At 43.6% G+C, this 25,292-nt stretch overlaps 2 protein-coding genes across 8 annotated transcripts in view; both read right to left on the bottom strand.

Moving 5' to 3' along the window:
• The window catches only part of LOC117777647 (microtubule cross-linking factor 1), a 53,858-nt gene extending 36,992 nt beyond the window's left edge, over positions 1–16,866 (bottom strand). For all 6 annotated transcript variants that reach the window (XM_034612455.1, XM_034612456.1, XM_034612453.1 and 3 more), the window contains exons 1-3: positions 15,547–16,866; positions 12,771–12,995; positions 12,472–12,630 (exon numbers count right to left, since the gene is read on the bottom strand). In XM_034612455.1, coding sequence (XP_034468346.1) covers positions 12,472–12,630; positions 12,771–12,995; positions 15,547–16,395 — 1,233 coding nt within the window. In that variant the 5' untranslated portion in view covers positions 16,396–16,866. The remainder of the gene's footprint in view (positions 1–12,471; positions 12,631–12,770; positions 12,996–15,546) is intronic.
• rab12 (RAB12, member RAS oncogene family) lies at positions 165–24,902 on the bottom strand. Of its 2 annotated transcripts, XM_034612483.1 has the most exons (7): positions 24,488–24,902; positions 23,143–23,203; positions 20,789–20,927; positions 20,509–20,598; positions 20,086–20,190; positions 19,619–19,752; positions 165–221 (listed from the first exon to the last, which is right to left on the bottom strand). In XM_034612483.1, the coding sequence occupies exons 1-6, from the start codon at positions 24,711–24,713 to the stop codon at positions 19,645–19,647; spliced, it is 729 nt and encodes a 242-aa protein (XP_034468374.1). In that variant the 5' UTR covers positions 24,714–24,902; the 3' UTR covers positions 165–221; positions 19,619–19,644. The 2 variants fall into 2 exon arrangements, with proteins under 2 accessions (XP_034468374.1, XP_034468373.1); XM_034612482.1 differs by lacking the exon at positions 165–221 and having other exon boundaries at positions 18,862–19,752.
• Between the last annotated feature and the right edge of the window lie 390 nt (positions 24,903–25,292).

The raw sequence follows: 25,292 nt of genomic DNA on the forward strand, positions 1-25,292 counted from the left end.
TAACTGATCAGAGGATAATGGCCTCCAAACATATGTGGGCGTTTGAGCGACAACAATTTGTTTTCCTTCCACAGTGAACCAGGTTTAACAGTGTGACACAATCTCGGCCTTGTGATAAGTCACTGTGTGTGTGTGTGTGTGTGTGTGTGTGTGTGTGTGTGTGTGTGTGTGTGTGTGTGTGTGTGTGTGTGTGTGTGTGTGTGTGTGTGTGTGTGTGTGTTGCATGCAAGATACATTGACTCGTTGGCAAACTGGTTCTTGAACTGCCTTGAGTCTGTTACGCTGAGTCGGCAGATCCCACGGTGAGAAGGCGGCAGGAGAGAGAGCGCAGGCCATACTTCAGTGACTGCTCCCATTAGCAGCTTCAGCTTCTCCCAAACGTGTGATTACAATATGCTGCATCTCACGGTACCTTCCTGACACGCAGCCTGGACGGATTCATTTCTATTCTGCAGGTTTAGCATTTTATTTTAAGTGCATAAAGCCGTACTGGAAACTACTCTACGTGCTCATGTATCAGCCACCAAGAGCTCAGTGCCACACAAGCGTATTCTGGATGCTTTAACGAGAAGAAAAGAAGGGAGGAAATAAAGGAAGGAGGGAGGCAGTGAGGATTCTGTGTTATCTTCTTTAAGATAAGAGGATATTAGACCAGAGGCAGGTGGATAAGAAGGAGGGCAGGTGGACTCGTCCTGCAGTCTGCGAATCTGTCCACATCACTGAGCCAACAGCGATAAGGAGAATAAACGTGTGACAAACAGCTGTTTCTATGGAGACTCCACTGCCAAAAGCAATGAATGACGCACTATTATATTTTGGGGGATACGATTAAGGTATAAAGGCTCTTGGGTGAAATTATAGTTTTATTATAAAAGGAGAAACCTTTCAACTCCCTTCAAGAAGTCAAGTGAAAAGTTTACTATCATTTTCTGTAACTAATATGCTGTTGTTCTGTTTATACAATGTACCACAATATTAGACAAGAATGGATTTTGTGTATCTGAGGTGTAATTTGGTTTCTTTCTGGTTTAATCACATGCAGGGTTCTCAGGTTTATCTTGTTCCCCTTCGAGGGAACCGCTGATCTAGACTGAGCCAGTTTTCCACATGAGCACTTCTCACTGTACTATTTGCTCGATTCTTCACAAGTACACTCGTCTCAGGTCTCACAGGAAAACACACTAAAGAAGGAAAGTCTGAATTAATTAAGCACAAAGTCTTTTAATGATCGTCAGAGGAGACTCAGAGGCAACAGTCAACAGTGGTCGGTCGTCCTGTGAACAGTCGTGAAGCAGGAAATCTTCACAGAGTAATTAATGACCCTCTGCGTCACTGGCCTGTCCATCTCTGGCTGCCATGGAAACGAATGGTTTGAGACGGACAAACTGAAAAATCTGGGCTCAGCCTCTTTGACACGGAGAATTGAGCAATTGATTTAACATTATAGAAACACTTTAAACTTTACTTAACATTTCCTCCTGACGTTAATGTTCTCGACTCGCAGTGACGTGCGGCTGCTGCTGTTCCTACTTGTGCTGCTATTAATCATCTCTGACCTGCCTGCAGTGTTGCCCTCATAAAACACTGTGGCCTTTAAGAGCAGACTGGACGTAGCCATGATAACCACTGAGCTGCTGTGGGGTCTGATGTGGCCCCCTCGCTCACGTGGAGGGTTGACAAGTGCAGAACTGGCAACCTCCCGTCACTGCTCTGTGCAGGAGCTGGTGGTCGTCTAACAGGGACACAGGTCCTCGATGGCTGGAGGCCAGCGGGGGGGGAGGTGCTGACTGACCTTTCTGTTGTCAAAGTGACACGAGGAGACAGCGAGGCACGAGGAAACAACATCAGGGAACATTTTGAAAACAGTTCCAGTTCTGAGACTTTCCCCAAAAACAGTTCTCATGCCTGTTTGCTGGTTTTGTTATTCAGCAGGATTATGCAATAACTAAACAGACAATTTCCACCATACTTAAGTGGAGGGGTGGGGCCAGGGCCTAGGGGTGGGAAGGACTCATTACAGTAATGATAAATAATAAACCAAGGAATATGGGTTAAAGAATAATACAAATATTTCTGAATTGAAGTTGTTAACTGCAGAAAACATTTGTAAAATATTAAAACACTGAATTAAACTGTTTTCAAGCCAAACATTTTGTGTTTCTCCTAAACTTGTCATACAAAGGGATGGTGCACCTAATTCTTTAATGTGTGTTCATGAGGCTGGAGCAGGTTTAACAGACTAACGGTCTAAAAATTAACGGCTGTTCATCAAGGACTAGTTTCACTAAAGGTGCTGATTGATGCAGGTTTTACATCAGACTTGCTGTTTCTCCTCCTGTTACCAGTCTTAATGTTTTTATGCTACGCTGAACAAAATAAAGGAATAATCACTTGAAATGTTATGAAAACGATCTGGTTTCTTCAGGTTGAAAATCAGACTCATCGTCCTCCAGAATAAGTGACAAGTTATATCATTTATACAGTTATACATTTTAGAGGCTGGAGTCAGAGAAGATTCAGAATTGTTTTGATTCTTTCGGTTGAAAGACTGAAACAATAAAGTTGATTAATCTATTACTTGTGGAATAACTTTAACCCTAAAGACAAGGCAGATTATCCCCTTTATACAAAAGTGTGGCATTGTCATAATAAAAGCAAAGTGCAGGAGGCTACAACTATCTCAAGGGGTTAATAGAAGTGTTTGTTTGAGATGAACGATCAATGAGAAGCTCCTTTTCTCCCCTGGACAGTTATCACATGGTCCTTGGTGCAGGCAGGAGATTGTAGCGAGCAGCTCCCGGGGGGGAATGTGTGTAAATGAGCTGCAGGCCGGTGCTTTACAAGGCCGTGCAGACTCAGCAGAAAAAGAAAACTCCTTCCCGAGGGACACAGGTGACCAAAAGAGGCCGATATCTGTGAAACTCATTCACTGGTGGCTGCTCTGTCTGGAGGTCATCCACAGCCGTCCAAAAAGTCTGCCCTCTCATCGGCAGCTCACACACAGGACGCTGACGTTAGGTTATTAAAATAACTAAATAGTAAATGCAATGTGTCACAGGAGTCGTCCCATTTGTGGAGCAACACCAACGGCTATAAACGACACTGTGGCTCAGACACACCAGGAGGAGGGAAGAGCTGCCATGTCATCTGCCTGCGAGCTCCTGAGCAGGTCCGCCGAGTATTCTGGGACGACCGGCGCTGGCATCGGGCCAGTGGCGTGTGTAATGTGCAGAGATAAGAGAGAGAGAGAGAGAGAGTCGAGTAGGGGAGGGGGGGGGCGAGGGAAGGCAAAATGTCACTCCGCACTCATCATGATGTTCAGAGGACACGGGCAAAGATCGGAGAGCTTCAACTTGACTGAAGGGCTGCAGGCGAAATAATGCTGACAAATCATAAAAACAGAAAGAGATACCACACTTTCCCATACGGCTGCTGTCATAACAAATATCAGCGGCTCAGACGTGTAGGGAACAGGGATCATCTCTTCCTTTATGTAACCAGACTTGGTTTTGGCTTAGATTCAGAATTCCCCTTTCAAAAGGAGAATTAAAGGATAAACCCGGTGTTGTTATATCTTTACGTTTATTCATTTTCTCACAAATGTATCTCTTCACTGTCATCAACACATCCCAGGAAAAGACCAAATCCAATAGTGGATTCAATCCGTCTGTGTTAGAGCCGTCACATTTGATTCGAAATCCAAAATATCACTAGAACGTGGAGACAAATTAAATATTGGTTCAGTTTGATGGAGTCTGTGAGATCGTCGGCATCGAGGAGATTGTGAGCTTTTACTCTGAGAGCTGATCCTCTCGAGTGCTGATCGAAGCAGATTGACTTCCTGCCTTTTCCTTGAGTTTAGCAGGTGACACTTACACATGGATGACGGACGTCTGCCTGTTCGGAGCGACAGGCGCTTTGACACTGTTAGCAAGTGAGCTAAAGTTAGCATGGTCGACAACAGCAGCACCTTCACTTGCTTATTTGCTTTTACTCGTCACTTAAACATCATGATATACACGCCACAGACGTGTGTAGATGACAAATTGAATTTTTAGCCTCACAGACAATTTAAATGTAGAAAATCTAAACATCTTCAGACATCTCGTATAAGAAAAACTTGTTTGTGAGGGCAGAAACTGAATTTACTGTGAAAACAACAATAGTGTTATTTCGCCTCTTCAATATCTGATTGTTTCTGTAAATAGCCTCCTCAAGATGGCTGCCGGAGCTTTAACTGAGCCTTTATCAGGGGCTTGTTATCCTCAAGCCCACGATAATCATCGAGCGACGGCCTCCAGCCACTCCGAAGATCATCTACTATTCATGACTAGCATGAGCCGAGCTGTTTTTCAAGGTTTTCCTTCTGCGACCATTAAGAAAAGGTGTATGGGGATAAGCCACAGATAAATAAATCCCATGATCATGGAGTTGTTTCAGGGTCTAGGACACTATTAGGATCCCCTGCCTTGCGTCCTCTGCTCACTAATGGGAACCAGACAACAGCTTCTCGTTATTTGTGACAGGAGCTTCGGGGGGGAGGAAGACTGGAGGAGGGTGTGGGGTTGAAAAGGGGAAGTGCTCGTTGATATCCAGCTGGCTGACAATGAGGTCGTCTTCACCCCCGCGCCACTTATGGCCCACTCAATATTTCTCTGTCCCCTTGTGTGTGACAAATGGTTCACAATGGGTCGGTAATAAGGGGGGGGGGGGGGGGGCCTTCACCTCTGCACACATGTGGTCCTTGTGGCCTGAAAACGGTGGGAGGGGAGCCAGTGAAGGAGCAAAGGGAGATTGTATTATCAAATCCCAGCAGACAACCAATCTGCCACTGGGCCGTGTGAAAGACGACGACATCCGAGCTCAGGTGGCAGCAGAGGTCCGGGGGGGTCGTGTTTGAACAGCAGGCGCCACAGCTTCCTGATGAAATGGGTTTTCCTGACCTGAGAAACTTAATTTCACCTAAATTTGGATCTTCAGCATCATCATGACTGTTGAGTAAGTCTGTGTCTCCTAGAACTTGTGCTGTTTGTTACCTCTGCCAAGCATCATCAGACACCTTTAACACTAATATGTGTCTAACAGATTTTCTCTGACCAATTGAGGCAGAGAGAAGAAGCATTTCTTGAAATAAACATTTGCTTTTACTTGCCAATAATTTACTCTCGCCCTTGTTAATTAGTTTTCTATTTATATGCTAATGTCGGGTCTTTAAGGGACTTGATTGTTCTCTGCTGTTTCATTTCCACATTTGTTTAGGAACATTCTGTCATTTCATCTGTTTCCTGCGCTGTGAGCTTCACGATGCAAGCTGCTGTTTGTTCAGAATCATATATTTGCCTCATGACGGAAAAAAATACAAATGTTGTTCCGTCCTCTGTTTACATGTCCAGTAATTTAGATTTATTCTTATTTCCATTTCTATTTATGGATCAGCGTTATGACACTTACAGTACAATAAATTAACTTGGGTAAAATCATCTATTAAATTCAAATGCTTCAAATTCAAAACCCGCTATTAAAGGATATCAGCTCATATTTCAGTTTTCTGTAATAATCAGGGATATTTTCAGATTAATACTTTTATGACACATATTGTTATGGGAGCTTGAGAAGCCTGTGGAGCTGTTTAAACTCACTCATCCTTTGTGTCAGTTCCTGTGTAATTGAACGCTGTGAAGAGCAGGAAGAAGAGGTGGATGCCAGAGGGATAAGATTCACTAAGATGCTGCAGCTTTTTGATAAATTCTTTGCTTTTTTGTAACAAGCTGTGTCGGCAACTCTTTATTGCTGAAGTCATCACTTAATCATGAGTGTGTGCATGCAACACACAGCCCCAGGGAGCTGGAAGTGTCAGCCTCTGTCTGCCTCCCATCTGTCCTTCACCCTCACATCTTCTACAACAAGCTCATCTCCCTTCAAACCCAAAGCACTAACTTGTCTATAGGCTCCCACGATGCTCAGATGCATCTACTGTATGGAGGAAATATACACAGGGGAGTTTGCTCACGCAGCTTCCAAGACCTGTATATCTCCCAAAATAGAGCACTCTGAATATCAAGGCAGATGCTAAAGAGATGCAGCGAGGTCGACCGGACACAGCTCTGTACTCTGTCAAGGAGCGTATGTTGCTTTGAACTGAGAAAAGTTAAAAGCATCTTGAGTTTAAAAAAAAATACACAATAAGATCTGAATCTAAGATTTTCCTTTACTGTCAATAAAGCTTAAAATACTTTGTTTAGACTTGTGTATTGTTTGAATTTGTTTTCAAAACTACAGTCGATACTGTACCATAGTTTGAGCATCGAAACTAGAACCCTTTGGTTCAAGCGACACTCATCTGTGTAGTTTCCAGATGCAGAGAGCAGCTGTTTTCTACAGAAAAGCTCCAACAACACAACATGTGCTGTCTGTGCAGCACCAAACACTTCATGCACAAAGATAGTGAATATCCAGTGAACACAGTGGAGGGTTTATCTGCTAAAAAGCCAATATTTCTAAGGGTGTTACTGTCAATATCTTTATGTCAACAATGGATCATGTCTACTCCTACGTGCAAGGAGACTCTCCGACATAAAACCATAAAGTCTGGTACCTCGTCTCTACACTGTGGCAGCGCTGTGGCAGCGCTGTGTCACCCAGCTGCTGTCGGCGGGAACGTGGTGACAGCCTTCTGTGACTCAGACAGACTCTGACCCCTGCCACATGAAATGAGCTCTTTTAATCCATCACTGACCGACTCACTGATTCCACACACACCCCGTGGTCTCATCTACAAACTGAGAAACACACAGTTTGACATACAGGACTGAGGGGCTGATGGGGAACATGTGACCAGGCTTGGATTATTTTATAGAACTGGTGATTACATCAGCACAGTTTTGGATATGAAGGTCCTACAGGCAAGAAGCAACATGATTCACAAACGCATTTAACGTACGTTCATCTATTTACTTATTCTAAAAATCTCTGTCTCTCTTTATGTGGCTCACATATCTCAAGAACTATTCATCTTATCAGCTTCACCTGGCATCTGTATTGTTAATGGCATCTTTGAGTTATTTTTCATAGCTCTTCCCTCGTATAAAAGTCAGCTACACAACAGAGATCGAAACCTACAACTTCTCACTCTCCACAACCCTTGACGAGGCCCTCACCTGCCACTGGGAGCCGTATTGTTCTGTTCCCTGTGTTCGGAGGAGAGGTGAGGAACACAACCGATCAGGCTGAGTTACAGCCTGCCAAGCTGCTGTCAACCTGCCTAAATATAACTGCTAATAACATTTCTCACAGTGGAGAAGCGGGGCCCTGAATGGGGAAGTGTGTGGCTCCTCCGTTTTCAGATCTAGGTTAAACTGAGCAACTCACTGTGATGATGAGATTAGGTTTTTTACTGGACTTAATGCCAGTTTTTGAAATTTGAGTAAATCTCAGCCAGGTGTCTGCAGCAACACTTCAGGTTCTGTTTGGAGCTGCTTCTACGTGATCATGCTTTTTTAGTTATGATTCATCTTTCTGCAGCATATTAAATATAATCTATCACCTCGGAGCAAAAGCGATGGATTAAATTTACCCAATTTCCTTTTCTTATTTCTGAGTTTGAAACTCCTCACAGGGGCCTTGAATGGCAGCTGCAGCTGTGACTTTGCACCTCAAGTAATTTGATCATGAAGAAAACAGCTCCCAGGTGTTTTCTTGCTTTCATAGACAATGAGTTAATCTGCTAAATTCAGAATGTATATTATACTATCATTTAACACATGATCTAAAGGCTAAAAGGCTTTCATATTAAAAACGATGCTTTGAATTTATATAAGAAACACAAGTTCTGAAGAGTTACGCTGACCGTTAATGTGTTTTCTCAAATGCTCTGATTCCTGCAACCACGAATGCTTCGGGATGTTTTGCGATGATAAAAGCAGCAGACACGATTCTTTTTTTTAAATTAAAACACTTTCAAAATGTCTGCATCTAAAAAAAAACTCGGAGGAGGAATTTCCTATTTCAAGGCTTTTAAACTTCAAACGACGCAGCTCCAGACTCATAACACATCGCTCCTGGGTTTCATGCAAAATCGATGATTTTTCCATTTGCTTTGTGTCGGCGATGGTTTGCCGAGAGCGAAGCAACATCATCGCTGCTAAAAAGCTTTACGGCCACACGGTTCAGGTTTGGCCTACTTCACTTTAAGACGTACATTAATATTAATGTTATCAAGTGCGAAGCAGACTTTGACCGACGGGAATGTTCTTAAATTGACTTCCATGCTTTTTATGATGTTGTCAACGGGGGGTCTGACCTTCTAATCTTTGGAAACAGCATCCAGCATCAACAGCAACACGTTCAAACAAACACCCTCTGCTGCTCATTATGTAAATGGGGGATCTTTATATGGATGTGTGTCACTGCAGCAGATTTTCAACTTACAGCAGAGTCCCTACGCTACTCCTCTGCTCACGCCTGCTCTCCTTCCCATTGGTGCAGTCTGACACAAGATGTTAACTAGGTCAATGAGATTCCTTCACACTCCTCCAGCAGGGAACCACAGCGGAGAAGAGGAGCTGAGCGGAGCGGGGAGACGGTACGATGAAGAGGAGGATCAGGAGATGCTTCAAAGCCAACATCTCTGGTGCTGAGATCTTGCAGGAAAAGTGTGAGAGAGGAGCACCAGACTGCCGCTCTGACATGAAACGAATGACGTCTGAGGCGACTCTCGCTCAGGCATCGTCGACGCGACTTATAAACAATGCAGGCTTTCCCCACTCGAGTCTTTGTAGTAGTGGCATGCTGCAATAAAAGACTCATGTTGGGAGACACTCTTAGAGACACAGGCGATTCCTATTTTTACATGCGTGCAAAAATGAAAATACTGTGCCCAACACTGCCTCAGCACTCTCTCTGAATAAAACCACAGTGGTTTATGTCTTTTCGCTGTTTAGAGGGTGGCTGTATCCCACTATTGCTGGTGGATATGCTGTTACCTTCAGACCAGAACAGGGAGGCTGTACCAGCTTATCACAGAGCCAACATACAGAGATAAACAACCACTCACACCTATTGTCAATTTAGTATCTCCAATTGTTCTAACCCCAATCTGCAAGTGTGGGAGGCAGCTGGCTTACTCAGAGAAATCCCACGCAAACACGGGGAGGACATGCAAACTACACACAGAAAGAACCCAGTCCAACCAGGATTCAAACCAGGAACCTCCATGCTGTGAGGCGACAGTGCTCAGCTACTGGGTGTGGCTTTAAATTAAATACCATACAGATATGAGTGGTATTGATATGAGCTGCAATGATAAATGTTAACCAGCAACTATTTTGATAATTGATTTATTCCCTGGTTGCAGCTTCTCAAATGCTTTAAATCTGTATTTTTTTTGTCATATATTATAGTAAACTAAACAAAATGTAAGTTTTGGACATTTGGTTTAATAAAACAAACTTTTATACAAAATTATTACTTAAATTTTCCAAAAATTTCGGACTTTAAGTCATGTATGCATGTATGTTTTTGATCATTTGGGTGAATCCACCCTTTAAAGAAGGTGATGTATGTATACATGTTCTGACTGGTGCTGTTATGTGTGATATCGTGCAGTTACACCTACATCAGATATTCTTCTTATCCTACAAGTATAATCAGAACTATCAGTGTGGTGTTGACATGGTTTAACACAATAACACCTCCACTAAGAGATGGTGGTTTTACAATGTGTGATGCAATGTTTACTTTTGGGCTTTTCTTCAACATCCTGTCCTCACGAGATGCTTCTGAGTGACAACAGAGGAAATATGACATACTCTGGTGCTCGCTGAGGAGGAACAGCTGAGCACAAAGGATTATAATTTGCTGTAATGAAAGACGAATCTATCGCAGGGGACTGGGAACACCTAATAAATCACCTGATGCTGGTGTTATGCACGTTGACGTTTCATTAGTTCCATTTCATTACACGTATCACTAAGCCTTTCTTCAAATGTCAGAGGAATGAAGAAATCTCTCGACCAATCACTGCTCTCCTTTCGCAGTGACCACACACATGCAAGCAGGAACAATTCGCTCCTCGAGCCAAAACAGTAACGAGAGACGCTCCTGACGACCTTCTTCCCTGAAACTGTTTAGTATCAGGTCTGTGGAGCTGGTTGTAGCCGATTCCTCCGCTGCTCTACCTCTGTGTCTCTTTGTCTTTTTCTCCCCTCCTCCCCCCCACCCGTCAGCGTGTATGAAAACATGCCAGGCTGTTTTATAACAGGCCTTCTTCTTGGATTAATCCGTGCACGGGTGCCAATCTCTGGGCCAGAGTCACACTGTGTAGCCTCTGACAGCAGAGAACAGGGGACAGGAGGAGACGAGCTTTAGAGGCCAGAGACGCACAAACTGTCCTGAGGTCAGTTTCATGTATTTACCACTAAAGTAATAAGAAAAGGGTTTGACAGGATTTTTTTATTGTCTAAATTATTCCACACAGATTGCAGCATAATACTGATGATGCCAAACGCGAATTTTTCCTGGTGTAGTATCAAAATTGGCAATTGAGTTTTTACACAAACCTAAATTATAAACACGCTGATGAAAACAAATTTAAACCAAGAGTCAAATATCTGTAAGTGCACAGAAAGGTTCTCGGAGTGCCTTCCAAAATCTAAAAACACAAAGGAGTGTGTAGGTGAATGAGGAAATTGCACCTTGGTCACAATTGATATAATCTAATTAAAGCTGAAAAGTAAAGGAGCAACCTCTCAGTCGGGTGGAACACAATCTTGTTGTTGGGCTCCTCGGTCCCTGATGTGTATCTCTGTGACTGAGCAACTGAGCAAAGGGCAGATTGTGGGATTCGGTCAATTAAATGCGGCCCTGACTTAATGGTTTCTGTTTGTAAACACTCTTATCATCTGCTGCTATCAACACTCAAATTAACTAATGAGTTCCTACTGTGCATTATTAATTTCACGGGACTTTCAAAATGAGGATGTGGACAGAGAAACTAGATAATAAAAAATATCGGGGGGTCCGGCATCATGAAGATTTGCTTCTGAAAAGGAGGGAGGGAAGAGAAACAGCGTCACGTGACACTGAAGTGCAGATTCAGACGTGGATTTTGTTTTTCTGGGCCAAATCTCGGGGGGAACACAAAAAAATCTGCAATCAATTGGAGCAGCAGCTATCTCTGCCTCTCTCCTCCTCCGCCCACTATTTCTGTTTGCTCAAATAAAGCCTGTCTCATCCTGCGGTCGTACGTGTTGCAATCCTGCTCTGAGAAACAGCTCTGGAGCAAACAGACAGAAGAATGCTGCAACTGTTGTGCAAATTTGAGACGCTCCTCATCGTGAGTAATGTCCTTCCACTTCAATCATACTGTTCCCCAATTATTTTCTTTCGAGCGTTCACCAGTGTCAAGTGACAACAACACAAAGCAGAGTTTGCACTTGATGCATTGTCACATCCAGACGAGATATGGATTTACTGTCTGTCCCGGGAAACATGCAGCTCCGTCAGGCGCTGATAAGTTGCCTTTGAAACCAACAGTACTGAAAGTTGAGGTCATGAACGGCTTTGGAATATAGAATTTCGACCAGTGGAGGCATGCGACAGAAATAAGCTGAGATACTGTGATGCACATGACGGCAGCAAGGTGTCATCCAGTCGCCAAGAGAAAACCCCAATGCATCTCCATCCTGACTGGTCGGGTATTAGCCTACTTTCTGCTTGTTGCCAGACGGCGTGTTACCTGCTGCTTGTCAGAATTGATTAGTTTAAGCAGCTGAACTTAAGCAGCAGCCCCAAGGAACAACCGCCACTCATCTTATTACCTGTGGGAAGAAGTTTCCCTGCCTCTATCAAAACAAACACTCCCTCCACTGAGCGGCAAAAGTTCAGGGATAAAAGTCTGAATTCTAAAGTTTAGGTGGAAAAACTTTATTCTCTTTCTGCAATAATTCAAAAGGCAACTGAACCAATATGGAATGATTACAAACTACATGAATCTGATGTGTGACTCTACAGTTACCGTGCAGTCAAAATATAAACAGCTCAGATGTAGCTCACAAAAATAGCAACATTATGCACATCACCCAAAACATGATGGTAATTTTAGTTCCTGCTCAAATACACACATGGGAAGAGGCTGGAGAAGTAGAAGAAGACAGAAAACCCCACACAGCCACAGGTAGAACATGTAAACCCTGCACAGCCCCGGCCGGCTGCCGGGTTCAAGCCCAAAACCTTCTTGCTCCGTTCAGAAAGAACAACAGCGCTAACCACTTTACCACCATGTCACGCTGAAGTATCATCATGAACTTAGCACAAGCCCGAAACAAAGTCTGCATTCATACTCAAAATCTGCGGATGTCTTAGATTCTTTTAATGATTTTGTTTCCTAAGTGTCATAAAAACATGTCTTTGTGTGTGGCGGTGACCTGAGGGAGCAGTGGAGCAACCAGCATGTGAGCATCATCATCCTCTCACCTCTCGGGTCCTCTCCAGCTCATTGTGCACCGCCTGTTTGGAGATCTCCACCTCGATGATCTTTTGTCTGAGCAGCTCGTTCTCGTCCTCAGCTCGGCTGCGCTTGTCCTCCACGCTCTCCAGCTCGTTGTGCAAGCGCACCGACACGTCTTTGGCCACCTGAGATTAAGATAGAAAACACATATATGTCTTGTTATGCTTCATTAAAGCACATGCTACATTATTTATATATGAGCTTACATATGCACCCAAACACATAGAAAAACTAAATCAAAAACATGCTGTACGGTGTCACAGACCTTCAGGTCCTGCTCCAGACTCCGTAGCAGATCTCCGTCCACGTGGCCGGTCTGTGCGACCCGCAGGCTCTTCTGCTCGGCCTTCCGCAGGCGGTACTGCAGGATGCGGCAGTTCTTGTTGGACCGGTCCAGTTCCCTCCGCAGCTCCTGCAGCTGGTAGACCTCCTCCTCCAGGTAGCTGTCTCGGATCTCCTCCATCTCCGCCCGCAACTCATCCACTTCATCCTGAGAGACACGGTGGAAACAGGGTCCAGCTGTTACTTCAGTTACACTGTTGATATCCAACACTTGCATCGATAAATCTCTAATGTTTGGTAACTTTTGTTCATTCTGTACAAAATAAATATTTGTGCCATAAAGTGTTCCTGAATGTGCCCATAACATAACTTATTGTTCTTTCTGTATATAGTGTTGTTTTATGTCCGATTGTTGTTTTTATGTCCAAATGCACCAACCACACCAAGGCAATTTCCTGTATGTGTAAATATACTTGGCAATAAAAAGAATTCTGATTCTGATTCTGATTCTGAAATACCATGTTCACGAGAATAGGAATGATGAAGCATCTTATCTCTTGGATTTGATGCATTCATATTCCCCAACTCCGATCAACATGAAACATCCTAGTCTGGACAAAAAGAGATTTATCTGTATAAGTGAGCGAGATACGACGATGGTTTGTCCGGTGGCCTCGGGGGGGGGTATCTGTTCGCCTGCTATCCTGGGTGCTTCAGTTTACTCAGGAGATTTCCCCTGGGAGGGATATTCCACCAGCTTGACTGGCACCTGATGAGAAGTCAATTGGATATTGAATGGTGAGGGAGGGAGGGAAGAGTGTATCAATTAATGAAAACTCAATCTGTCCTCATTGGGAAAGGCAAAGAGCCCGGTGTTATCTGAGCGGGGCCCTGAGGAAGGAGCTAACGACCTCGCACAGGGTCGGTCCGATCGATGGGACAGGTTAAAAGCAGAACCAGAGCAGCATCCTGGGACCAGGTATATATTTACAGATTATCACTGATGTTTGTGGTGAGTGTGCACGAGTCATCACCGGTAATTAGTCATCTCTTTAACTGTGGTGGAGCGACGTCTCCATAAACGACTTCTGTCCAACGTACAGTCGTCAACTAAATTGCTTAATCTTTAAAGTTTTAAATAAAATGTGCTAATGTTTTGTTTTGTCTTCATTCCCAAAGATGTTCAAATAACAATATTAAATGGATAAAACAAATCTTCACATTAAAAAGGAGCTGATAGCAAATAATTGACATGGACTAATTGCTTATCAGAAATAGAATCCTACATTTTTACTCGGTTTATAGCATTGAATTTGGTTATTTAGTATTATTTTAAGACACTTCATTGACCTCATTAACTGTTAAATAAAAAAGTATTCTGCAGTTTATCCTGTAATGAAAATCAGGGTTAGTTTTAGCCCTAAAAACAATCACTCTGCAGCGTCTTGTTGCTGTGATGTACATGAAATAACAAAGGTTCACATCCTCTTCATGACCTTTGTCACACATCACCTCATCATGTTTTCTTCTGTTCCTCTCAATCAAAAGAAGCAAAGCACCAGGAATATACACAATAATGCTGATAGAATAATAAGCAGAGAGGTGTCAACTCTGAGATGAATTAAAACAGGCAGTAATGTCTGGGACTCCCAGACATTTTGGGATGACGGGGGTGGCTGGGGGATGTCTCTGGAGTTCACCTCAGAGACCCAGCTGGCAGCCTGACAGCCAGGCGGGAGGGCGTTTGAACCCCACACACATGGGACATCTGACTGTTATCAAGTCCTGTGGGATAAAGCCATTACAGCGAGAGGCTGCAAAGCTGATTAACTCTCTTGTGTTCTCACCGAGCCGGAGAGAGAGAGAGAGAGACACAGACACACAGACATGCGTGATCATGTTTGAAATAAACACTCACAGTAACATTCAAATAAACCTGTCTCCCATCTGGGGGGAAATAAAAGAAAACTGCTAGATTGTTTGCCGCATTATCTGTTGTCTGTCCCCCCTCCCCCCCCCCCTCCCCAACTTATGGGTATAGCCTACTTATAGAGTAGAAGGGGGGAGGAGGGTCCTGCGTGAAGTCTTCACACAGAAAATACAACACACTGGAAAACAAAAGACTAATTAAGAAACACTGCAGATCCTTGATTTTTTCCCTCTTGAACCAGTCAATGGCTTTTTGCACATTATATACTCGCTTATAAATAGTCCTGCACACTGACACAAAGGAGTTCAGTAGAGATAAATCTAATAATGAATAAGTGTAAGTGCAGTTTGGATCTGTACACGGAGACAAATCTGCAGCCAAAGTGTAACAGACGAATCTTCACGGTAGAAACAGACTTTGGTGACTTTGACAGCAACAGTGTAAAAACATGACATTTTTTAAAAACAGGCAACCACTGCTATCAATAAAACTGCCATTCATAAAGGTTAAAACCACAAGGCTGCAAAGGGAAGGTTATAAAGATGATGGATGGGGGGGTGAGTCTACATGGCAGCCGGGCATCAGAGAGCACTGGGTTCAGACTGTGGTCAGTGAGATTAGGCTGAAAGCTCGAGGAGAAGATGCTCAAGGACACTTGTCACAGGTTGTGATGAGAAGTGGAGCTGGGACTTTAGTGTAAACAGGACCGATCGAGGGTCTTTACAAACCAGCTGCTGCAGCACACAGATCATACACGATGCAAAACAAAAAATGGTCATGTGAGTTGGATGATAGTGATTCTCCAGCTGTTGGGGCAGCAACCTCTTACCTTGAGGTAGTCGTTTTCAGATCTCAAATCCTCCATCTCCCGCTGCAGCTCCTCCTCGGCTGCATCCCCGGCGCCTGGCAGTGCGAGTTGTGCGCCTGTTGCGGGCTTCTTGTGTTTCTCTGCGGGCTGAGCCTGAGACATGCTTCCCTTGGCGGCGGGAGCCTCGGTTGTGCGCGGCGGATGAGCAGCAGCAGCAGCAGCTGCAGCCGCAGCTCCGGTCGCTTCTGCCCGCGGCGGATTATCCGCCCCCTGCTGATCCCGGTCACTGGAGCCGGTACCGGACTCGGCGTCACTGCTGGCGGCCGCTGCCAGCCGGTGCTCGTCCGACAGCGGCTCGGACGGGCAGTCCGACAGGTCCGAGCTGCTGTCGGTCTGGCTGACCCGGCCGAGGGACGCCCCGGTCGGTACTCGGATCGGGGATCCATGGAGGTGAGGGCCCGGGGACCCCGAGCCTAGCTTCCCCCTCTTGCCTTTAATGAGAGTCGGACTGCCGGTGCTGTCCGGTTTGGTGCCGGCGGCTTTGGGCTCGGCTGCTGCCGCATGCTGGGGCACCTTCGTGGGCTTTTTGGCAGCAGCAGACTTGGTGTTACTTCTGACGGTGGCTGGCTTCTCTCTGGCCCCGGTGCTGCTGCGTCTGGAGCTGCGGTTCGGGTGGGCTAAGGGCACCGAGGCGGACTGCTGCTTGTGGAGTTTGGGGGATTTGGGGACGATGGCAGGTGGCTTGGCGGAGCGGGGGTGCACATCCTTGAGGAAGGGTCTGGCCGGGGAAGGCGCTCGGTTCAGCCGCTTCTTCTCCAACTGGTGGTTCTGCGGTTTGGTGTCGCTGCCGGAGCCATTGGGGCTCTCCATTATCCCCCGACACCGGCAGCTGCAGGAGGGCGATGCAGGAGGAGACGATCAATCCACAGCACCGCGGAAAACCTCGGACATGCGACGCCAGACAAACAGCCAGGTTCCTTCTTCTTCCTTGCCGGGCTGGGGCTGCGCATCCTGCGGTGTGCCGGGCGTTTTTTTTTTACTCCATCCTGTGCGCGTTCACCAGGTTGTCATCGTAAGGAACCGCTGCAATCAAAAGGGGGATTACTGGGACGGATGGGAGGACGGACAGGTTGCATCTGCAGCCCGGGTTCGTGCACGAGGCTCAAGTTGGAGAGAGAGGAGTGAGTCGGGGGTCGCGTCAGCCCTCTTCTTCTTCCTCCTCCTCACGCCGGGTCTCCATCCCTCAGTTCCGGCTGGGCCCCCCGTGTGTCTCTCGTACCCGTCTCCTCTCCTTCCTTCCTCGCTGACATGCAGGAGCTGCAGCCGCTGCGGTGTGACGCTCGGCCGTGATTTTCTGCGGGGCGCATGCGCTCCTGCTTCAGCAGCAACCCCGAGCACACCCTCCTGTTTTCTGTGGGACCAGGTCTCACACGCTGTAGGTGCGCGTGGCCTAATGGCACACACGCACACTGTGCACACGCACTACTGGTTATTGATCACCCTCACTGGGGTGATGCACTCAAGAGGAACCAATACTGCTCCTCTAATGAAAATCTTATGTATCAGATCCTTTCTTTCCTCAGACCCCATCAAAAAATACACATGTGTATTCAGAAGTAAATCACAGTAAAACTAAGACCATCTTAATATCTTTAGTCAAAACAAGAGAAACAATATTCACCTTCTTCTATGGAAAATATTATGTCTATCAGATCTGCACTTGGAAGTAAATCCATCACTTCAACAGCAGTTTAGTTGATAAAGAAAAGTCAACTAAACTTTTGCGACAACACATACAAATCAAGAATATCTTTATATATATATGTACATCCTTAAATATTTATATATAAATATCTTTAATTAAAACAAGATGAACCATCACTCACCTTCGTTATTTGAAGATCGTACATCAATCAGATCTTTGAATCAATCTTTGATCAAACACCCCAATCTAAAATTTCCCATATTAAGAAGTAAAGTCAGTCAGATGTCGCATCTTTATTAAAGAAGTTTGGTAAAAGTCGCCTCAAGATCCTCAGAGCCAACTTTTGCAAAGACACAGTCACACAGTAAAACCAAGACCACGGTTTGGTAATAAATATAGATATCTTTAATTGCAATTCATTAGTTCCAGAATGCCACAAGTTATAAATACCACAAATCCACTTTAAACATGCCGAAAACTTTTTCCAAAGACTTGAAACAGGTTTAATACAAAGTACAGTCTTCCATCTCTTAAAAGGATACAGATTTCCATTTCAATAAAAGCATTTGTTTAAAAACGTATATTTAAAACACTGAGTAGTATAAGGCTGAGCTACTGAAACAAAGACCACAGGGTTAGTGGTGAAATGTCAGGGAGGCGGACAGACGAAGGTCATTTGCTGGCTGCTAATCTCACTGGAAGATGTGCTGGGATGTCAGGCTCACATATATTTTTCTTTTGGTATGAAACTATTCATTTGTTACCATCCATCATGTGCCATTTTAAGTCCACAAAAGCTTGAGCTTAACATAAAACTTAAAAAATATAAATAAAACAAACCTATTAGAAAGTCAGTTTTATCAATTCCAAATCCCGTCTTCTGAATGGGCTCGTCCTTCTCGTGGGTTTTAACATGTAGCAACAAAACACCCACAGTGCACATTACTCATACTGCAGTAATTTCACCACAAAGACGGGGAATTAAATGGGAATTAAATGATTATTAATGTGTACACGAACAAAAGGAGAACCTAACATGCATTGCCTTGTTGAAACAACTGATGAGATATCCCCAAACTGGTCCATAAAAAAACAGCCAACTCATAATTTCAAAGCAGCTAACCTTCCTCTAAAAAACACAAACGTTCCCTTTTAAGCAGATTTTATTTTATTATTTTACTTTATTAATTTGATATGAAACTCGAAGCAAAAAAAAAAAAAGCTGCACAAAACGAGCAGATAACCGATCGAAGTTTCCTGTCATGTTCAAACACCACACAAATCCTGCACTGTTTCCCCAGCGAAGGGAGACTCGCCTCGCTTTCTCTCGACTGTATTTGAATCCAAAAGGAAAAACACCAAAACAAAACAATTACAAATATTAGTAACAAAACCAAAGAACGAAGCTTAAAACTTAAAAAAAAGATGTGCCTGTGTAGTTTCTGTCTGTCTCTACTCCCTCAAAAAAAACAGCAACACATGTGGAAATTGTCCCTGTGAAAGCTCCAGTCCACTGAAGACTACATTACCCATCTCTCCTCTCTAACAGGATGTGGAAGAGCTGTGAGCGGCCACTAGTGAGGCAACATTGATAGTTGTTAGTGCTAATCTACGAGTCGTGTGCTTTTTCATTTTTCTGCACGTAAGCTTGTCTAGTTACGATGGATTGTAGTGCAAAACATTAGTTTTTAGAAAACGCGAAGAGAGCCGTTCCAGCCACTTTAATACTTTAAGGCAAAGGAATAGTAACCGATCACCACCGCACGACCACCCGCTGCCGGCCACGGAAATCTGCACTTTGTCCAGTCATTACAGCAACACACCATATTTACATCATGTGCTTTGTTTACCTCAAGTCAACCTGTCACTTGGTAAAAATACTTATTAATAAGAATATATAACTACTGTACCGAGACCCAGAATTGAACCGAAGCGGATTTTCTGTGAGATAACCGACTGTCGGGGCGACTCAGACTACGTTACAACTTAGTGTGTGTGTGGTGACAAAATGAAACAGCAAGAGAACAAGCTGTAGGGCCCCTCAATAATCCCCCCCTCCATAGAAAATGTGCAACTGCGACCAGAGGGCTCTCCACCTTGAAGGCACCTGAGGGGCACAGCTCGTCTATCGGTCAGAGGAATGAGGTAGTCCGGGTCAAATGTCGACAGAAAGGTGGAAGGAGGTGGGCGGACCACGTGTTAGTACGGCACATGTCATAGTGTTCAGCTACAAAAACGGGAGGAGAAAGAAGGATAAGATAATACTGGTTTGTTAAAAGAGAGTCAGAGCAGTAGTCAAAAATTCCAAACTGCTGCCGCGTCCTGCCCCCTGGTGGCCAGATTGGTGCTCTGCATGTGTGTGCTGTGTGTGTGCAGTGTGTGTGTGTGTGTGTGTGTAGGATGGGGGACCACTCTCAGCAACAGCGCATGCGAGGTGGGGGCAACTCCGGAGGCACTTCCGGTTCAGGCTGCAGAGACAGGACACTGTTGGAAAGCTCCTTGTTGGAAACTTCCAGAGGCATCTGACGTATCAGGGACAGAGACAAACTGAGTCACTACGATGAAGATTCAGACAGCAGGGGACTTATTGAATGTCCACTAAGTCTCAATTTGAAGATGAGAAAGAAGTAAAACCAAATTCTATGCAGAACAAGAATCAAATTGAAGCAGTGAATTGTTAGAAAATGAACAAAGGGTACATATAACATCATTAATTGATGAAAACCAAATAAAAGTTGGACAGACTGCATGAAATTTAATAACACAACTAGCACAATGAAGGACAAGAGAATATTATTGCAGCAGGTGCAAACGGAATAATCACAGGTTATTATCTTTAATCTATTCATACTGACCTTGCTAAGAATGTCATCCACAAGCTTCAGGAAGATCTCATCCACGTTAAAGTTATCCTTGGCACTAGCTTCGCAGAAGCGCATTCCACTTATTCGAGAGGAAAACTGTAACACGAGAAAGGGTGAAATTATTACAGAGCCTGTTACATCACTTCGATAATGAGAGACCTCATGTGAAAGTTACTCGTCGGACATTGTGTCTTCTAAGTCCATGTTCTTGATGATAGCACAATCTGAATTAATTAAATTAGAGTTAACATAGTTTTTAGTATGATCGTTATGCTCTATATTCCTGCGACTGGGCTTTCAAGCTGTTAGTACTGATGCATCTTGTTTCAGAAACCTTGATCTGTTTAAATGTATGGAGAATAAAGATGACATTCTGTGATACGTTGACAGGGAGCAGTTGTGTGTAGAACCCACCCGCTCTCCCTGCTGTCTGGAGATGATACGATCGCTCTCACAGTCCAGCTTGTTCCCAACCAGGAGAAGCTCTGCTTCCTCTGACGCGTACTGACACAGAACAGAGAGGAGCCATGTCAGCAAATCATCACCCTCCGTTTTTTAATTAAAGTTTTACTAGATCACTGCATTGAAATCTGTTCAGCACACTGACACCATGGAAGCTGGCTGGACGATGTGACTGATTTGTCAAGTATTTCATGCAGCTTGATTTGTTAACATTACATCTGTGCTTGGTTACCTTGTCTATCATCTTCATCCACTTGGGAAGGTCTTCAAACGTCTCCTGCTTGGTGATGTCATACACCAGCACTATTCCCTTAGCACCCCTGTAGTAAGCTGATGTGATGCTGTTGAACCGCTCCTGGCCGGCAGTGTCCCTGCACAACACAAATTAAACACAATACAATTAATAACAACAGCTTTTGGATGTATATGAACAATCCTTAAGGAAAAGAAGAATCAGCTTTAGCAACATATTATTAATGTAATTTTACTCATTGATAATGAAATTCTCATTTCTTCATACGTCATTTTTTAAGAGAGATTCTCTGTGTGCACCCACACAATCATCATCATTATCATTATCATCATCACAGGAAAGGTGACACATGTATGTGCAGTTATGAAATGATTCTCTACACTGTAATTGATTTACTTAGCAATTATTACCAGTATATAAACATTTGATAAATGTCTTTTAACATACTGTACTGTAGCTGTAAGAAGAAATAGGTTTATATCAATGCTTTTGTCGATTATAATACCTCCGGTACGCACTCATAAGTCAAGGCTGTTATATAAACAGACAATTAATGACAATATAGAAAAGTTGTGATTACATGAAACATATTTTCAGATTAGAAGGCAGTACAAGTTGTTGAAAACTAGAAAAACTAAAATGTCAGTTAAAGCTACATTATAGTGTTGTAAACTATTTATCAAATGTGTTGTGCTACAATCAACATGATCATTAAGACACACAGACATTGTTAATTCGATTTACTTTAACTAAATGTGGATTTTTGGAAATTAAAATATTTTTAAATGTGTGTACAGATATTTATTAGTTCACAGTATGATTCAGCTGATCATCTGATCCTGGGTTAGCAGCGTGACAAGCGGTTAGAGCTGCACTCACAGTGCAGTGTTACTGTACCTTCAGCCAGCCAGTCTGTCCCTGTTCCCCCTGTGAGTCAGAGTCAGGCTTATGAGCAGGAGAGCAGACAGACACACAGCAGCACAATGGCAGCGTTAGGTAAGGCCGGGGCGTGGCAGCTTGATGCGAGGAGTTCGACATGAGAGACAAGACACACGGAGGGCGGCCTTCCTGATCGGAAAGGTCGAGGACGGACAGAGGAGCGGGGACAAAAACGGGACGTGGTAAACGGCAGATGAGATGAGGAGGGCGGGCGGGGTGTTAGTGAAGAAGTCAGATGTGTTAGAGGCACAAGCAATGGAGTCCCCACTACTCTGTCACACAAAAGCAATTACCAGTACAAAACCTTTCCTAAATGTGGCATCAGTGTTTTTATCATACAAGAGCTGCCGGATGTTTTTAAAATGTAATTAAGGCCAAGTTAAAGTCATAAGACACAAGCAGGGGCTAAACATCATCATCGAATAACATCATACCGTCTCTGGTGGTCTGTTTGAGCAATGACATTAACCTGATTACAGACTTCTGAATATCTGAGTTTTTGAATAATATATTAGAATAATGAAGTGAAGCAAAAAGCCAATTCAGTCTGATTATCAAGCAGCACTAACACTGCACCTCTCTCACCCTAACTGCTGAAAAACTCATTATTGACTGACATTTTAACGTAACATACATCCATCAATTACTCAGTGATACAGATAAGGGAATAAAAGATGTGTTTTTTCATAACGTGTCTTATAGCTAAAAACTTTCAGAGAAATCTTAAATCCCCCCTTTCTCTCTTCTCCCCCGTTTTCACCCACCGAGGCAGATGGCCGCCCACACCCGGGTCTGTTTCTAGTGGTGCCGATTCAAGTATCTGATCATTTGGAGGATGTGGTGTTCATGGTGTTGTTGAACTCACATGTTTGTTATTTAGCCCAGTAGTTCCCAAACTATTTTTTCACCCATAAATCAAATAACATTAAAAGAAAATTCAAATTTCAAATAAATAATTAAAAAAGAGTCTGTCTTACTTTGTCCCCACACAACTTCTGAGGGGATCATGACAGATTACCATCAGCATTAGTTACAGCAGGTCAATTTACAGCTCCGTAGGAATAGTAGGTGACCATACTTCAACCAATTTGGGGGATCAGGGGCTGAACAGTTTGGGAATGCCTGACTTAGCCAAGCATCTCTGGTATCAATGAGGTGGATAAAAAAATGACACATTATAAATAACCTTCATATAGGATTTAGTGGAGGCTATTATTAGTTGTTTTATTTACAAACGCTTCACCTAACGTACAAAGTTGAGATGCAACCAGTGAGCCACCAGTGAGTTAGAGCAGCTTGCAGCATGATAGGAGAGGAAACGCTCAATGACAGCACAGAGGAAATGCACCATGTAGAGGAATAAAGGAGCTGGAGACGCATTTCAAATTACTCACCATATCTGTAGTCTGATCTTCCTCCCTCTCAGCTCAACTGTCTTGATTTTGAAGTCAACTCCTACAAGAGGGATCAAAAACACACATCTTATCTGAACATGTGTCAGCATCGCCTGTGTTGTAGTTCAGTTAGTAGGTTTGGCTGGTTTTTGATCAAGCTGCATGAAGACAACTGACCACACCTCTACATTTCCAAGGCTTGTGACTAGTTGAATCATATTTTGTATTTGTGAATAGGAGGTTTCTTTGTTTCTATATTACAAGCTGTGCACAATGACAGCTATATCACAAGAATTAACAAAATTAGAAACCAACATTTTCAGGCAAAGTTGAGAGGCTGTCAGACTTGTACCTCTGTGGTACAACATTTGTGACACAACCTGTGAGCAGAGTCACAGCAGTGACAGGGCACAAAATGGAGCGCTGCCAGAGCAGCTGCCTGCATGCACCTATTTTGGGATTGCACACTATGGCTGGCTGCTGTATCGGTCACAGGACTGTTTACCCAACACTACTCGTGTATTATAAACTGGACAAGTCCAACACACGGCAGAGCAACATTATTAAGTAATCTAAGGAACATAACTATAACAACTATGACTATAGCTACTGAATTACTTAACTGGACATCTGTGCTATTCAAGTATAATATTACCTATTAACATAATTGGCTGTCAATTTAGGGAAACTCACTTTAAGATCCAATCCTCAGACTACAAGATTTACAGAAAGTGACAGCTCTTGTAGCCTCTGTGTAAAACATATAAAAGTCTTATAGTATAAAAACCCTATTACTTATAACTATCTTACTATATTATCAGTGTTATTCTTGATAGTTGTCTATGGTGAGTGCTTCCCTTGATATTTACATCATTTTATCATTATTTGAGTTTTGAGATTTCTCCTGAATCTGCTCTTTTCCTCTGTACTTGTGCAGCTGTTCTGTGCAAACTTCACAACTAAAAGATACAATAAACACTTTGTTGGGTGCAGACGTGCTGCATCTAAAAGCCTAAACATACATACAACTGTTCCAAACAACATTTCAAGCGTCAGACGTGTGAGTGAAGGGAGGGGGGGGCAGTCTCATCTCTGGGTCAGATTTGTTAGCCTGACCAGTGTAGTTGTTGCAGTTAGCTTGAGTTAGCCAGCTACATCTGGTGGTTTAACCTCTGGTCAGTTGCGTTACACAGTAAATATAAATATGAGGCAGCTTGTTTACCACGACCCCCCCCCGTGGTGGTTTAGCTAGCCTCCCTTTCAGTAAATAGACGGAGCCCCCTGCTGCTGGACGTCAACACAGAAGTTGACAGAAACAAGTCCCGTCCCCGCCTCGTGTCCTCACCTACTGTGGACTTGCACGCCTCGCAGAAGGTGTCGTCCGTGTACCTCTCCATGAGGCTGGTTTTACCGACGCCGCGGGAGCCGATGATGATAATCTGCAGTTTGAAGTCGGCGGGGCGCGGAGGCATCTTCCTGCGGCGCGACTGAGCCCCGAGACCGGGCGACGAGTTCGCGGAGCCCCCGCCACCACCGGCGGCCCTCCGCGGGATGTCGAACCGTGGATCCATCAGTGAGTCCACATCGGTGACGACGAAGAAACAAACACACAAACTCGTCCAAACTGCGACGGAGCCCGAGCAACGAGCTAATTCCAACTTTCTCTCGTCTCCGTGGAAGTTTGTGAAAGTTTGTCTCTCGCTGAGAGTTGTTGTTCAGCCATTAGACACCGCGTGACGTCATTCGACACAATCATTTCCGCTTCCGCCGCAAAATGTTAAAATATTTGTCTTTTTTATTTGGTATTTATTCTGTGGTAGTTATTCTTATTATTCTTATTATTATTAATGAATGAATTACTGTTGTTATTATTATAATCTTTATTATTCTAATAATTAGTATTATTGTTACTACTGTTATTATTAGTAGTAGTATTATTATCACTATCATTAATATTATGACTATTGTTATTATCATTATTATCATCATCATAATTATTATTACAATTCTTCTTATTATTAATAATTATAATACCTAATATTGTTATAACTAATTAATATTATTATTACGTGTTTGTTTATTTTATACCAGATGCCCTTAACTTCTAAAAGTCTTTTCACTAAACACAATTTACTCTCTTTCCAGAAGAG

Source organism: Hippoglossus hippoglossus, chromosome 17 (genome assembly GCF_009819705.1).
Source record: "Hippoglossus hippoglossus isolate fHipHip1 chromosome 17, fHipHip1.pri, whole genome shotgun sequence".
Taxonomy (NCBI): Eukaryota; Metazoa; Chordata; class Actinopteri; order Pleuronectiformes; family Pleuronectidae; genus Hippoglossus; species Hippoglossus hippoglossus.

What these genes read in the sequence shown, in the direction of transcription:
- rab12 (XM_034612483.1), bottom strand. Translation starts at nt 24,713, where the DNA reads ATGGATCCACGGTTCGACATCCCGCGGAGGGCCGCCGGTGGTGGCGGG. An exon ending in GGCGTGCAAGTCCACAGTAG is followed by an intron (nt 23,204 to 24,487) that starts GTGAGGACACGA and finishes TCCCTCTTGTAG; the next exon opens with GAGTTGACTTCAAAATCAAG. An exon ending in CCAGACAGCAGGGAGAGCGG is followed by an intron (nt 20,191 to 20,508) that starts GTGGGTTCTACA and finishes CTCGTGTTACAG; the next exon opens with TTTTCCTCTCGAATAAGTGG.